This window comes from Phaethon aethereus (assembly GCF_964289735.1).
Source record: "Phaethon aethereus genome assembly, chromosome: 11".
Taxonomy (NCBI): Eukaryota; Metazoa; Chordata; class Aves; order Phaethontiformes; family Phaethontidae; genus Phaethon; species Phaethon aethereus.
In genome coordinates this window covers 13501371-13516308 of record NC_138587.1, presented here as the reverse complement: position 1 = coordinate 13516308, position 14938 = coordinate 13501371, and the positions used below count along the sequence as shown (strand labels likewise).

The window sequence follows — 14938 nt, the reverse complement described above, 5'->3', positions numbered from 1 at the left end:
AAGCAGAAACAGTAATTCATATACTGTCAGCCCAACACACAAAAATGCACAGAAGGCATGTTGATGCAGTGTAGAGAAACATTCCAACATTGTCAGTCCTCATTCTGGTTTCCGTGTTGTCCAATACTGATTGAGGAAAAGTGTATTTACAAGACTTGTACACAAATATTTGCATTTGGTCCTAGGCACCTGATTAGTATTGACAATCTAAATGAAAAGGGAAAATTAAGTATTATTCTGGTCCATTAAAACCTTTTACTGTAACCTCTCCAATTTGAAGGTGTGCTCTTCAAAAAAAGGAGGAGTCCCAATACCTTCTGAAAAAGTACTTTTCTACGCACAATTCAAGTCAGTGAGATTACAGCATGGAAAAGCCTTCTACATAAGCAACTTCCAAGAGTTATCTGACAAGGGTCTCATATCTAGTTCTATAGAAAAAGACAAGTAACATACATTCTTTTCACACTTCTTGGTGGTAACAAGACTCAAAATTCAGAAGATATGAGTAGTCAGGTAACATCCCAATTGCTACAAGACCAGAATTTATTATCCATGAGGGAAACTTAGCTTTAGCAAAGAGCACAAGCAGACTGGCATCTAAGCAACCGTAACATCCATTTCTTTCAGCTAGCATCAGAACTAGAAGTACTACCACTAATGGCAATGAAAGCTAATTAGAAGGTTTTACAAAGCTGCCGATATGACCAAGTTTCAAAGTTGCAACTCTTAGGCACAGACTCTGGCAAAATCTAGATTGACCTGAGTTTTCTGCTTACGGAAGAGGGGTGGTGGGAAAGAACACATTCCTATCTTATACAGAAACTTGACAACAGTCTCAAGCCAATTTTCGACATCTGACAAGGTCTAGCATAGTAAGTACAAGACAAAACATATGGAATTAGAGATATCATTTAGTAAAAAGAAACAACTGCCTTCTAAATCTGCCATACTGAAAAAAAAACCCAAACACAAAACTGAACATATTAAACACTGTTTGTGCTTACAACCATAATTATGGAACTTGAGCATTAGAGGGAGATATTTTTCTCATCACTACTGCAAAGGAGCTGCAAAAACAAGTTAAATGGAAAAAAAAAAAAATCCCTTCCAAAGATTCACTTAAACATTTATTAAAACCTGCAAAGGCTTCAGGTATACTAAATTAGAAAGGGGCTCAAAAAAAATTTCAAGTCATTGAACTAAATCCAATTCAGAAAGCTGATTCTCCTAAAACATAATTACAAAACAATTTTCTTAAAAAAAATTTTTTTTGCACATTTTTCCTCATCAATTTATAAAATGCAAACAGTATGCTAGAAAAGTTTGAACATAAGGGAATGCGCTTTGGAAACATTATTAAAATATGTGTTCCTATAGAATGACATTATCAAGTTTATGTTACTTCTTTTCACCTGCCTGGCTATATTTTGAGAATGTTCCTCCCCTCTTTCCTGGGTCCATGAGAAGCTAGGTTTAGAAAAGAAGAGCTCCCATACTGCCAACTTCACTCTGTTCCTTTACAAAAATTTCGAAGTACTGATAAATGATAGTGACAGCGAGCAGAATTCCAGTTCCAGACCCAATTGCCCCAAGGAAATCTGCCAACACAGAGAGGGCACCAATACAGAGACCACCAAATGCAGCAGCGGTAGGGATGTACCTGTAAAACACAAAACGGGCATAGAAAAGGTGCCATTAGGGTTTGCTCAGGATATTAACAAATATACCAGGGTTAGTGGTATATGGGATCTATGGAAAGTATCTAAATCACAGGTGGGTTTGTTTCCTAGAAAACCAATCCCGCTGAGAACAGAAAGAACACTACAAGGATAATCTAACCAGGTGGTTAAAAAAAACCCAAGAATGAAAACTACATGAATGGGAAAAAGTCAATGGCAGAATACTCTCTTCTCTCATGGGTCTACAGTCCAAGATAAGGAACATGCAATAGTGACAGTACACTAGGTAAGGAAATAAATGCTCAATGTGACCGGAGGGAAAAAATGCTAAGCTGAGAAGAGAACGTATTACAGTCTACCATGCAATTAAGCACAGAGATTAAGCTTATGGCTACTAGCTCTTCCAATCATTTGCAGATGACTGAAATCTAAAGTTATGATAACATTTCTGTAACATGAAGGGTGCATACGTCCTACCCTGCAATTAGAAAACGTAGAGAGACCAACCCCTGCCTACCTCTGCATCTAATAGATTTAAATAACTACTTGCTTCAGAAGCAAGGTCTGCATGAAAACAGTACTCAAGACATAACAAGACATTAAAAATTACAGCAAAAAAATACTTGTGTGTCAGTTTGAAGTAGTACACTCAAATGCTAATTATTAGCTATCATATAAAAAGTATAAAAATGAAAAAAAACCCCCAAAAACAGGAAAATACAAGCTCCAGAATTGAAGGCACATTCTCTAATTATAAAGCAAGAATATGCTGTACTGCACAAGTCTTTCCATTAATGAAACAATATTCTCTGTCTCATGCATGTAACATTGAAGCTGAAAGAATATCTGTGTTCTAGGATCTAGAAAACGGAAATCAAACCAAAATTTGCCATGCATTTCCCCATAACAATTTGCATAAATAGCCTGTGAAATGTGTAGCTCACCTGTTTAGTTCATGTACCATTGAAGTTTCTCTGTGGCCTCGCATTACCATTTGTTGTTCTTTCAATTGTTTGGCAACCTGTATTGAATCAAGGAACAGAGCAAGTAAGTTTAGTGTCATTTGCCAAGGCCACGGAACTTAGCACTACAGGAAAACAGAGGCAAGACATTTCAGTAAAATGATGGTGGGTTTGGGATTTTTTTTGGTATTGTTTTGGTTTTTTCTATTAGTCATCTGAGTTTAAAATATCCGGTATTTTTAACTTCAGACAGATTACAGTCACAGGCACTTTTCCACACCGTCAATTACACAAAGCTTTTTGTATAATTCTGGTCCTATTGAGAAAAAGAAACTCTGGAAACTGGTTGGCTCTCATACACACCATTCAATTCCTGTTTTGCCACCTACCCTTCTCCTGGTTAGGGTTTAGATGTTAGCAAAACCATCCTATGAGGTGTCCACTCCATTTCAGTTTCCCACATTCAGTTGAGCTAACTATTTGTGGGGCCACATTAGAAACTATTTGACTTAGAAAGAATCCCTTCTTGGAACACTATTCTTAAATTGGATTTCTGCAATTGTACAGGGTTACAATAGAGCCCTGCAAACATTTTACTAACAACTGAGAGGAATGAAACTCTAGCAGGGGAACTTCTGAAGGTGCTTGTCACTGAATCTAACATACTGAGAAAACACATTTTCATATTATTAAGCTACCAGTTTTCCACTATATAGTGAACATTTAAGTAACAATTTATCAATTTTTATTTCTGACCTTGTTTACATGAACTTAAAATAATTTTATTCAGTATCAGGAAAGTATATTAAAGTGTTAAAAGCTGTATGCCGGTTTATACTGAAATAAAAATCTGGCTATACATGGCTGCAAGTGCCTCCCTGCATGCCCGACAACAAGCAGCTAGATGCAAGTCCAAAACAAGAGAGTGCTCATGCTGTTACTGTAGCTGTGCAACTATTACATATTTGTTAAAGAATGGATTAAACCATTCCATATGGCTGCCAAACTTGATTTCCTACCCAAAAAACACATAATACAAACATACCACGATGACAACTATTTTCCATCTTGTCTTCCAACTCCAATTTCAGAATTATACAGTTGCTGAATACCAAATATCCTCTAGCAAACAGAAATTTTGAGAAGCTAGGCTCAGGTACATTAATGCACTGCACTATATTCTGTGTTACCAGTGCTCTCAAGTTAAAAATAACAATCTCTAGTTAATCTTCCCCCAAAAGAAGTTAAGAACTCTCTATGCCAGACATGGGCATTGAAGCTTTACCTGCAAGTTCTTAAGTGGTAATGCACTGCCTTGCACATGGTGCATCTGTCATTTGGCACCAAAAGAGTTTCTACCTTTCCTGTTACCTTGCCTGCCCTCAGACTGATCAGATGTCACATAGCAATGTTCAAAGTTTCCTGATGCCAGTGAAAGCAATTATTTAAGTTTTGTTGCTGCTGTTTTTGAAAAAGCAGTAAACAGGGAAAAAAGTTACCCCCATTCTGCCCTCATCTTCCCCACTTACAAGAAAGACATAGGCACTGTTTATAGGAATGATAAATATTACCAAGGAGATGACCAGCATCATAGCTTTTTCAGAAGAAAGTCAGTCTTATTCCTACAACAGCCCATCTGTTTTCACCACGTAAGCTTACTTAATTTATATTTTAAACTTACATCTTTGGCAGAGGAGCCAGAGACTTCAATCCACGTCTTGGAGAAGAAAGCACAGGAGCCCAACATAAATACAATATAAACTACTGCATGTACAGGGTCTTCCAACACTGAAGAAAAGGACTCTGGAGGTGATAAATAATAACAAAGTCCACCAACTGGATAAGCACGAGCAGGGCCTCCAGATGACGTGTCCTAGAAGAAGGAAGCAAGCAGTCACCAACTTTCTCACTACGTCTTTTCCATTAAGCTAAGCCTGCGTTTATATCACCTTCATGTCGCTGTGTATCATTACCACTACAGCAACACACAAAGATTCAACTATACTATCACAGGCAGTTTCTGAAGTGGAAATGGAATACAGTAAGGAACAGCAATAATACCTAGGACAGCAAAGAACAGCCCAAGGTAAAGGTAAATGGAGACCCAACAGCTACACTCTTTGAGGTCTCACACTCTATCATTAATTTAAACAAATTACTAGTTTAGAAGTTTCAGTGTACATAACCACCTGTAGAAGTGCCTTATTCTAATATTTAGAGACACCATCTCTTCAACCATGAATGGTGTTCTCATAAAGCTGTATGCAAGATTAGAAAGAATACTCACAGACCAAGTGCCCAGCAGGCTAACCAGCAAGTTGCCACTGAAGCGAGCAGAAAGCATCTGGGAGATGACGTACAAGTTTGACACCAGCGCAGACTGAAGAATAATGGGAATGTTGGAAGTATAGAACAGCTTGATAGGGTAGGTGTTGTACTGGCCACGGTAGCGAGCAGATTTGATAGGAAGATCCACTCTGAAGCCCTGAAAAGTTTTCAAAAGAACGTCCCCCATTATATCTGGACATGAACCCATACCACAAGTCATAAACTGCAAGTGCAAGGCCTTGACTGCAACAGAAAAAACACGTGCAATCATTTTGTGCAAGTACACATGATCCACCCAGAGGGCTATCCATGCGAACTCTTCTGTAAAGGGCCTGGAAGCCTGCAGGGTTGTCTAAACACACACATATGAGAAGGTATGAAAGATGTAGATATCAGAAGAAATCTGAACTTTCAAGAAGACTGAACATAGCATCCAGGAAAAGAAACATTACAACTTACCGTTTGTTGCAGCAAAATGCTGAAGACCATAGAAAGAGACACACAGGCTTAAAGACTTCAAAGTATTTTCCAGCAAAAAGCAATAGCATTTGGGTTAGGCAATATTACATGTATGCATTCATCTGGTTTTTGGTCTGTTGGTTCCCCGCCCCCGAAACTGAAGTAGGTCTCAAGTCTTTTGTGTGGCTACAGAAACGTGGAAGCTAGGGCTAAATGAACATCCAGATGTTACAGGTACAAAAATGAGTCTTCTGAAGGCATTAGAAAGTAAAAAGGTAATTTCCTGTAGAAGGAAGCAGATTACAGATCTACTTCCACACACACAGTTTCACAGCCCTCTTTATTGCAACTGACCTGGAAATAAATTACAATAGCAAAGACAAAGATGGTGGCAATCAGATTCATAAGGTTGGGTAGATTCTGACGGTAAAAGGCCTCACGAAGAGCTCTGACTTTGTCTGTGCGAGTAGCCAGAAGATGGAACAGAGCAATGATGGCTCCCTCAAATTCCATGCCTTGGAAAGGAAAAGAAAACCCAAGTTAGGTGTGCTGCGATGAACTCCAAACTTCAGTGCTTTGTCCCATTAGGCACACTTCTGAACTACAGGATTCAGAATGGGATTTCTCCAAGTCTTTTGCATCTCGAGCATTCTCTCAGACTTTTACTACTGTCATCCTTCATGCCAACTATATTATTTCCAAGATTTTTTTTTAAATACCCCTGTAGGGGCCTAAAAACTAAATGATAACCCAACAATCAAACGGAATAACTTTATTGGTCTCTAGAAACACTGACATTCACCAAGTTCTTTCCCGCTTTCCTCTTCCCCACCAGAAAAAAAGATAAAGAGGCAGCATTCTTTCTAGTATCATTCATGGTGAGACACTAGTTATTGTTTGTACTACAGCAAATGTGATAACCTCACTTATGTTTTCTATTATACAGCATCAAACAAGTTCACCTCTTGTCAGGTCTGAAGAATAAAGTCTTTGGAGCAAAGAGTAAGAAATGCAAGGAGCAGAAAGAAAGAGGTGACATTTGTCAGTATGTTGGGCAGCAACTGTAATAGGCAGTCTACCACTACAGAGTTTTAACGGAGACAGTGTAAGAAATTCAAGTTGAGGAAGTATCTTGTGAGATACTACAAAATCAAGAAGAAATGTCTTTGTACTTGCACCTTGCATAGGAGCATTTGCTGTATTAGTAAGATTCACTACATGGCAACTAACAGCTAAGATGCCAGTAATAGCATTTGCCATTTAACATACTAAAAAAAAGATTTTGCCTTTTTGTACAAAATTTTTGTAAAGAAAACTGACTATGCCATATTACCTCGTCCTGTGTTCACCGTGGTTGGGCTGAATGCTTTCCACACAATAGTCTCGCAGATATTGGTAGCAATGAAGAGAGAGATGCCAGAACCAAGACCATATCCCTTCTGTAGGAGCTCATCCAAGAGCAGAACTATCAATCCAGCAACAAAAAGCTACAGTAAAAAAAGAAATACAGCATTAGCCCCAATCCTTTTAAGTTTTTGTTAAAAAAATAACTTGTATTAAAAGATAAGGAAAGACTATATATACATATAAGGAAGCAGGTACACTTTGATCTTTTTTTTCTGCATGTGGGGCAGGCCATCCATAAGACTGAGTTTTTGAACCTTCAGAGTAGAGAGGACTAGAAATTACCTGAATTGTGATAAGCAAACAGATGCCAGCACCCATCTCAGATGGGTCTCCATACATTCCAGTCATTACATAGACAATAGACTGCCCGATGGTAATGATCATTCCAAACACTGTAGAAGAAAAAAGTATGTATTTGTTTTGGAGATTTATGTCAGTGGGCAATTAGAGAAGAAAGTTGGGAAGGAACACAAGTCACAGGACAAGTTAAGTTGTCTGAAATCTGGCACTGAAAATACAAATACACACAAGACACTCCAGAAACAAATACCCACTTAGAAGCAAGTGGGTTTGATTACTGACAATTGATTTAGATATTGAAGACTCTGAGGGTGTTAAGATATTACTTTAGTGGTTTATGATTCTTTTTTCCAGTAAACAGATCATTAAGTAGTGTGCTACAGCACCAAATAGCTAAAGGATACTCAAATTTTTTAAAAGTCATTTACCAACTGAGCACAGAGATCTCTTATTGCTGAGAATGAATTATGCTTGAAACTGCAAGGTAAAAACAACTACAACAAACATCTTAATCAATATAAACTTCTTTAGGTTAACACTGACCAACACAGTTCAAAGGTTAGGTCCCCACAGTCTATATATTTCTTAGTTTATCTGGTGAGATTATGGCAGCAATGACAATTGCAGAGATATTTTTCCTTTCCAAACCCTTCTGAAGCTTAACAGCTAACAAGTCAGAGAGCAGTCAGTAAAAGACTGACGAAATACAGAAATCTGTAGCACAACACAAAAACGTAACATGACAGAAACCCATGTATCTGCTTCCAACATTTCTCAGATGGTAAGTTTACACCTTCTATTGTTAGGGTAAGATACTCTAAAACATCAGCTGTTACTCACATTTCTGTGCTCCGTTGAAGAGAGCTCTGTCCTTTGGGGTGTCACCAACTTCAATTATCTTAGCACCTGCCAAGAGCTGCATGATGAGCCCGGAAGTGACAATAGGTGAAATGCCCAGCTCCATCAACGTACCTGCCAGACACAAGAAGAACAATGAAAGAAAATAATGGGATATACCATACCCAGGCACCTTTGAAGTTCAAAGCCTGTTTTTTCCACCCTTTACATCATGATGGAGAAGATAGAAAACTCCAAATCCCCATAAATGTAAAAGGTTTCAATGATAACAGAAGCTTGTTAAAAGTCAGTCTGACAAGCAATGCAGTACTCCCCAGTACCTTAAAAATTATGTTTGCTGAAAAAGACTTTTATTGTCAAGAACATATTTACTCTGTGTAAAACAAGGTTGGAATTTGCTTTCTGCTTTTGATAATCAGTCATTTTATTATTCATAATTTTAAACAGGAAAACCCAAACTTTTCTCAGGAATGCACCAAGTTGTACATCTCATTATGATATAAACTGATAGATAATCCACATGGTATATAAATTTACACAAACTTATTTTAATCTTCTGTGAGACAGATTCAAAGATGTCACCCAGAAAAAACCACAACACACATATAATATTGTTTGAAACACAAATCAAAAAACTTGAAATACATACAGAAGATCGCAACAGCAGCAATGCAGGTAATTAGGAACCATCTCTTCCCTAACCCTTTTCCCTCCAAAATGCTCCTTGATTTTTGTACGTATAATAGATTGCACACAGCCAACCATAAACTCATCTTGTCTACAAAGTTGTGCTTTTCCTAATGCCACACTGGTTTATGATTTTATATAATATATAAAATTACTTTCCCCCCTCTACTTCAGTTTTTATCTTCGTTAAAATATAGTGCCATATAAGAAGAGTCCAAAAATGGTTTGTTTCAAGCTAAAAAAATGCCCTCCTGAAAGACTGACCATACCTCTATTTGATGCCAAAATCACTCTCATCCAGTAGAATGGATCTGCTGAGTCTGATGACATGATGCCAAACAAGGGAATCTGCATTTCCAAGCAACAGAGGAAAACAGGATTAAATTAGAGATTTCATAACATTCTTTAGACATTTCAGCTCTACCTTAAAAAGAAGAGAAAGAAACATACCTGGCAGCATACTAAGAAGATGAAGAGTGTGATAGCTGTCCATAGTACCTTCTCCTTAAACTGAATCTAAAGGAAAAAAATCCCAAGAATCAACAACAGAAGATGATTAAGCAGTGAAGATAAAACCTAGTCAATCAGACAAACTTTCATAGTAGCTAAAGCACACTTGATTTTCTTGTGAAGGGACAAAGCACAGGACATCCTAAAGCAAATAACTCATCCTTTTGATATTATACAAGGCCAAGGAAGATGAAAAAACTTTATTGAAACTTTAATCCAAATAAACAAGCTTATGCCAATGGAAGGTAATTCTAGTACTGACACAGAAACGAGTCTTACATTTTCATAAAAAAGAGCTTTTGGTGAGAAAAAAAAAATAGTATAGAGAAGGTTATCTTAGCTTAGATTAGAACTTAAGAAGCAAAGATTTTTAAGTTGCTACTTTAAACTACTCTAGTTTACACTCCAATATATACTGCTTTCAACATCTCATCGCTTACTGCTATGGCATAACCATATCTGCATAATTGCATTTACCGGTAAATATACTCGTGTACAACCATATCCACAGTACAGGATGTACTAGACAAGTTCTCCACTGAAAACAATTGTGCCTAAAACTGCCATTCTCCCCCCAGGAAAAAAAAAAAAACAAATCACACAGATGCAAACTAAGCTGTAAATGTTTTCTATTATACAAATACAAACCTATGAAGAAAATTTTATTAACTTACCTTCCGTTCTGGCTTTTGAATTTCAGGCAAGATAACACAGAAGGGCTTGATTACTTCAAGAAATTTTACTGTATGGAAATTAGTTAAAAGACAAAGTGTTAAAAGACACAGATAGAAAGAACATTGGGAAAAGCTCAAGTAAAATTTAATTTGGACATGGACTTTATATATTAAAAGTCCCAGTTAAGAACAAAGGTTTGTTGTTGTGTGGGGTTTTTTTTAAATTAAATTCTTATCTGTTCAAAATATACAGAGATTCAGCTAGTATGGTGTAAGTACAGTACAGACTGGAAACAGAAGGAAAAAAATGTCAAGAGTTCTCTCATTTCACTGAGTAGTTTTACAGAGCAAAAAAACCCTTCCCATTGTTTTGCATGAGTTTATCAATACCCTTGAACTTTTATTGAATAATAGCTTCTCCCCTAGCCTGATATTTGGGAAATACAATACCCAAGGTAGTTTTAAGTCAAGTGTTACTTTTGGGCCACACTGCTTAAGAATTCTTACACACTGTTCATAAGCAACAATTCAAGTTACTTTACCTAAAGTCTCATGCAATGATCTCCTCCTAGTCAAAAGGACATATTCTTAGATCAGAAAAGTCTCAGCCTTACGATAAGCATACAAAAGAATAGGGTATCGGCAAAGTCACAAGTTCTCCTATGAGCAGAGAGATCTGATTTTGAACACAGTTTATGCTAAACTTCTTAAGACAAATCTAAGACTGCACACATATTTTGGACTGATTTGAACTAAAAAGCGTACAATGATGCAGAAGAACTGGTGGCTGTCCACTTTTCAGAAGGCAGCAACTTCAGCGTCAGTTTTGCAACACTTTAAGACAAGTCCATAAAAATTATTTACTTAATTTCCAACGATTAATTGCCTGGACTGTGGTTTTAAACTTAAAGCAAATGGTGATTCTCTCCTACAATTACAGTAATATACCAACTGACTAAGATGCTTTTCAAACAGCTCTTCCTCTAGGTAGCAGACTCTGAAGACTTCCATTCACTCGGATTACTTCCAGGCTGCAGATCACCGTTTATAGCTCACTCCGCCAGTGTAACTGAAAGCGTTATGACCGATCACCAACTTGACAGCCCGCCTCTCCCTGCGCCGGCACCGCACCAGGCACACGCCAGCCCGGGATGGGCGGCCTCGAGTGCCCGGCCGCCGAACACCACCGAGCAAGCTCCCTTCCCTAGGAAGATCTGCCATAACCAGGAAATGGGTCTTTCACAGCAAAGAGGGGAACAAATAAAAATCCCGAGGGAGCCTCTCAACCAGAAGGGAAACCGGCGCAGGGCCGGCCACAGAGGGAGTGCCGCTGCCGGCGGCAGCCCCGCGGGCCGAGGGCCTACACTGGGGGCCTGCGGCCTCGGGGCGGGTGAGGGCAGAGCGGCGGCCCCTCAGAGGGGCTCCCCGCCGCCCTGGAGAGAACGGGGGGAACGGGCCGCCGCGCCGCCCGTGAAGAGGGCCCGTCCCAAGGCGCCTGCGAAAGGGGAGCCGGTGGCGAAGCCGCGGCCCCTTGGCGTCACGGACCCCGCGGAAACCCCGCTCCCCACCCTTCCCGCCCCCGCGACCTGCCGCCGCTGCCGCCCGGCCGAGGCGCCCCGGTACTCACTGCCCATGGCGGCCCCGGACGGGAGCAAAGAGCGAGCGGCGGCGGCAGCTGCCTCGGAGAGACACGTCAGGGACTGCTCCCCGCCGCCCCCTTCCGCTTCCTGCCACGCGCCGGGTCTGCCGGGCGCTGCCGCCACTGCGCAGGCGCCGTCGGCCGCATCGTACCCCGGCAACCGCCGCCCTCCGCCACCGCGACGGCAAAGCGCCTACAACTCCCATCATGCACTGCCACAAAAGCGCACTACACCCTCCAAAGAGGGCAGAGGGACCCTGATGTTTATTGGCTCCCCGAGGGTCCATGCAACCAATCAGATGACGAGATGGCGCAAGGCTCGTTGGGAGTTATAGTCTCTCTCGCCGTCCCCTCCCGTCCCCCCCCACACCGGGCGTAGGACTGGCATCTGGGAAGGGCGGTGGCAAGTCCTAGGTTATTCTGAGGAACGCATGGTTTAGCTACTAGGAATGGTAACGTCGGTTTAAAATATTTCGACAGATAAATACATAAGTAAACAGTTAACATTTATTTTCTGCTTGCGTGTTTCTATAGTGGAATATTTTAGACCTTTCTCTGCATTAAGGAACTCCCTGCACCCCCCGCCCCGGCCAAATGGCAGCCGGTGGTGTAACGCAGTCACTGCGCGCCTGAGGCTGGGTTTAGCGTACCCGGGTCGAGCTGGGCTTCTAATAAAATACGAAACATTGGTGAAAATGTGAAACGTTGTGTCAGGTGTCGAAGTCATGGTACATCAACATGTCCCTGTGACACCCAGAGGCACGGGCAAGTGCAACGTGCTCCTGCTGACTTCTTCCCGAGTTGCGTACTGTCCTGTGTGCTTTCCAGGCCTTTACAGCGGGAGTTACCACGGGTCTGAAAACAGAAGTTAGCGGAAAGAGAAAATCAAATAGAGGTGTTAATCCAAAGCAACTAGAGTCAGCATAACCCATAATGGCTTCCACAAATCTCCCTGTTATTTTCTTGGTCCTTAAGTGTGCTTTGTTTCATTGCTTGATCCCTACTTTTCTGAGATTAACTTTAAAAGACTAGTCCTAATTCCCATTTCCTCTTTTTTTCCTTCTCCGTCTCTTTTTCTTTTTTTTTAAATTGGTGGACAGTGTATTTGCACTTCTCCAGGCTTCTGAAACCATGCATCTTCTCTAGGAGTTCTTGATGCCATCTACCAATGGGTCTGAGAATATTATACTCAGTTCTTGATGGAGCAGCTCATTTCAAAACATCCAGTTTATCAAAACTGGTTTTAACTCATCCATTTCTCATTAAAGCAACTGCCTTCCAACTGACATGCTGTCTTGCAGAGTTGATTTGATAAGATTTTGACTTACTAACATGGGCACTGTGCTTGGTTTGTCAGAGCTAAGAGGTGGAAAAGAAGGAAGAACTAGCAGCGGTTTTGTGGAAGTTTGGGCAAGGAAGCAACAGCAGTGATCCGGGGGATTGATGGTAGAAGCATGCAATGAAATGCCAGAGCTTGCTGAACTTAATTAAAATAAGGCAAACTATTGTGAGAGGTGCTGATAACATCACTATGCCAGATCACTGCTATATTAGAAAGGGTAACATGGCTTTATTCTTATCTAAATGGCTCATCTGCTTTTAGCCCTTTAGAAGTCAGGTGTCTAGGTAGTTGTCAAGACTCTCTGTGGTCAATGGAGGTACCAGTGGACACCTCTGGAGAAATACTCACTCTACCTATCCTACATATCAGTTTTCAGGTTGGATGATTCATCCTCTAGAGGTATCTATCTCTATTAATTATAGAAGGAACTACGGTGACCGCTTCAGACCAGATACCTATATTTCAGACATGTGATGTTAGAAGAGATTAATTTCACCCATGAAGACTAAAGGTGTCTTCTCAAAGGTGTTGTCTCTGAATCAAGCTTGGGCATTTTTGAAAGAGTCTGAGGGGAAGCTTGTCAATCTACTGTTCCTATTGTAATTGCTCTTTTGACAAATAGATAATGTCAGTCTTCTAGGGTCTCAGTCTATTTCTCCTCCACAATAAGTCTATCCTTAAAAATTGGCTTTGTGGGATACAATCACACATGCTTTTTGTGCTAGTAGCCTTTATCTGTGCTATAAGAATAAGTAAAAATATTTAATATATCGTTATTCTTTGTATGGCTCAGCTGTCAGACTTCTTAGGTTCCTGTTGTTTTTTAAAATAATTTTAGACAATAAAATAATTTGGTTTCCTACTGTAAAAAAATGAACCTTATAAGTACATGGAATTGTGTGCTTAGACATGGAAGCTGAAAACTCATTAGTTTTTGCTTACATCGCTATTTGGTCCATTCTGGGCCTGAACAACTTCACATTTGGGGTGAAGAGGGAACAGTCCTACAGCTGAAATTTGCCACTGAAGTTCGATTCTAGGTAGAAAAAAAGGTTGCTGAAAGCTAGCCTTCTTAGGACCTTACAGTGAAAAAACACCTTTTTTGCCAATGGAAGCAGAATAATATATAAAGAGCCAAGTTCAGCTCCTTTGTGCAATCAGCTGTCACTCTGCAGAACAGAAGAGCAAAAGAAACTGAAGATACAGTTATTGCGGAATGATTACAGTAAAGCCATGTGAGACACTGGGTCAGATTTTGGCCTGATGTAACTTGCTGACTTTGACAGTTTATCTTGGGGAACTATTTTTGCAGCCAATTGCAGACTGAGAGACAAAAAAGGAATTTGAGACACTAGGGCTGATTTTTACACTATGTTTGGGAAGCCTCTACTACTGCAAGAAGGCTCAGTTTAGAGTGGTGCCAGCTGGTACAACTGGAATGGTGATGATGAGGAGGATAGCATGTAATTAATAAACTGCTCTGTAGAGAACAGCAACATCTGAGAAGCAGACATAGATTTTAAACAGCTTGTTCTTTTCATGTTTTGCTATTCTTCTTTGAACCAAATCAGTCCCTCTTATATAACCAAGCTAACCCTTCTTCAGAAATAGTGTAATTTAGGACCATTAAAAGAATTAATATTCACTTACTAGCTCTGAAGTTTGTTAGCCAATGTGTTCCACTCTTTCACACAGTGCAAATCTTCAGCATTTACTGTGAAATTGTGTATCTCAATATACCTCTATCGCATCAATACGAAGTTGACATTTAATTACTCCTTCTGAAATCGGGCTTCACCCTTTGGCGACAGACTACAGATGCTGGACCCAATTGTGCTGAACTGTACCCTGATACAAACAACAAAGACTATATGATTGCTTCAATAGCCAGAGGTAAAAAGCAGAAAATTGGGGTGGAGAGTAGAAATGGGGAGCGAAGCACAGATGAATTTTTCACTGCCTCCAAATGGTTCCTTTTAGTTCTAGCGACATTGCTCGCAGAAACTGTCTACAATCTCTAGTTGAGAAGACCACATTTTCCGCCTCTGTGACATGCTTGCACTCTGTTCCCACACCAGGACATTTTATCAGTG

The 14938-nt window shown here is 40.1% G+C and overlaps 1 protein-coding gene across 1 annotated transcript; it reads right to left on the bottom strand.

Annotated features, from left to right (window-relative positions):
• Positions 1-397: 397 nt before the first annotated feature.
• On the bottom strand, positions 398-9010 carry SEC61A1 (SEC61 translocon subunit alpha 1; the record flags this gene model as incomplete). Its single annotated transcript, XM_082004433.1, has 9 exons — positions 398-1660; positions 2624-2700; positions 4323-4514; positions 4929-5126; positions 5783-5943; positions 6762-6915; positions 7118-7227; positions 7976-8107; positions 8950-9010. 9 exons carry the CDS (start codon positions 9008-9010, stop codon positions 1474-1476), a joined length of 1272 nt encoding a protein of 423 aa, XP_081860559.1. The 3' UTR covers positions 398-1473.
• Positions 9011-14938: the final 5928 nt, after the last annotated feature.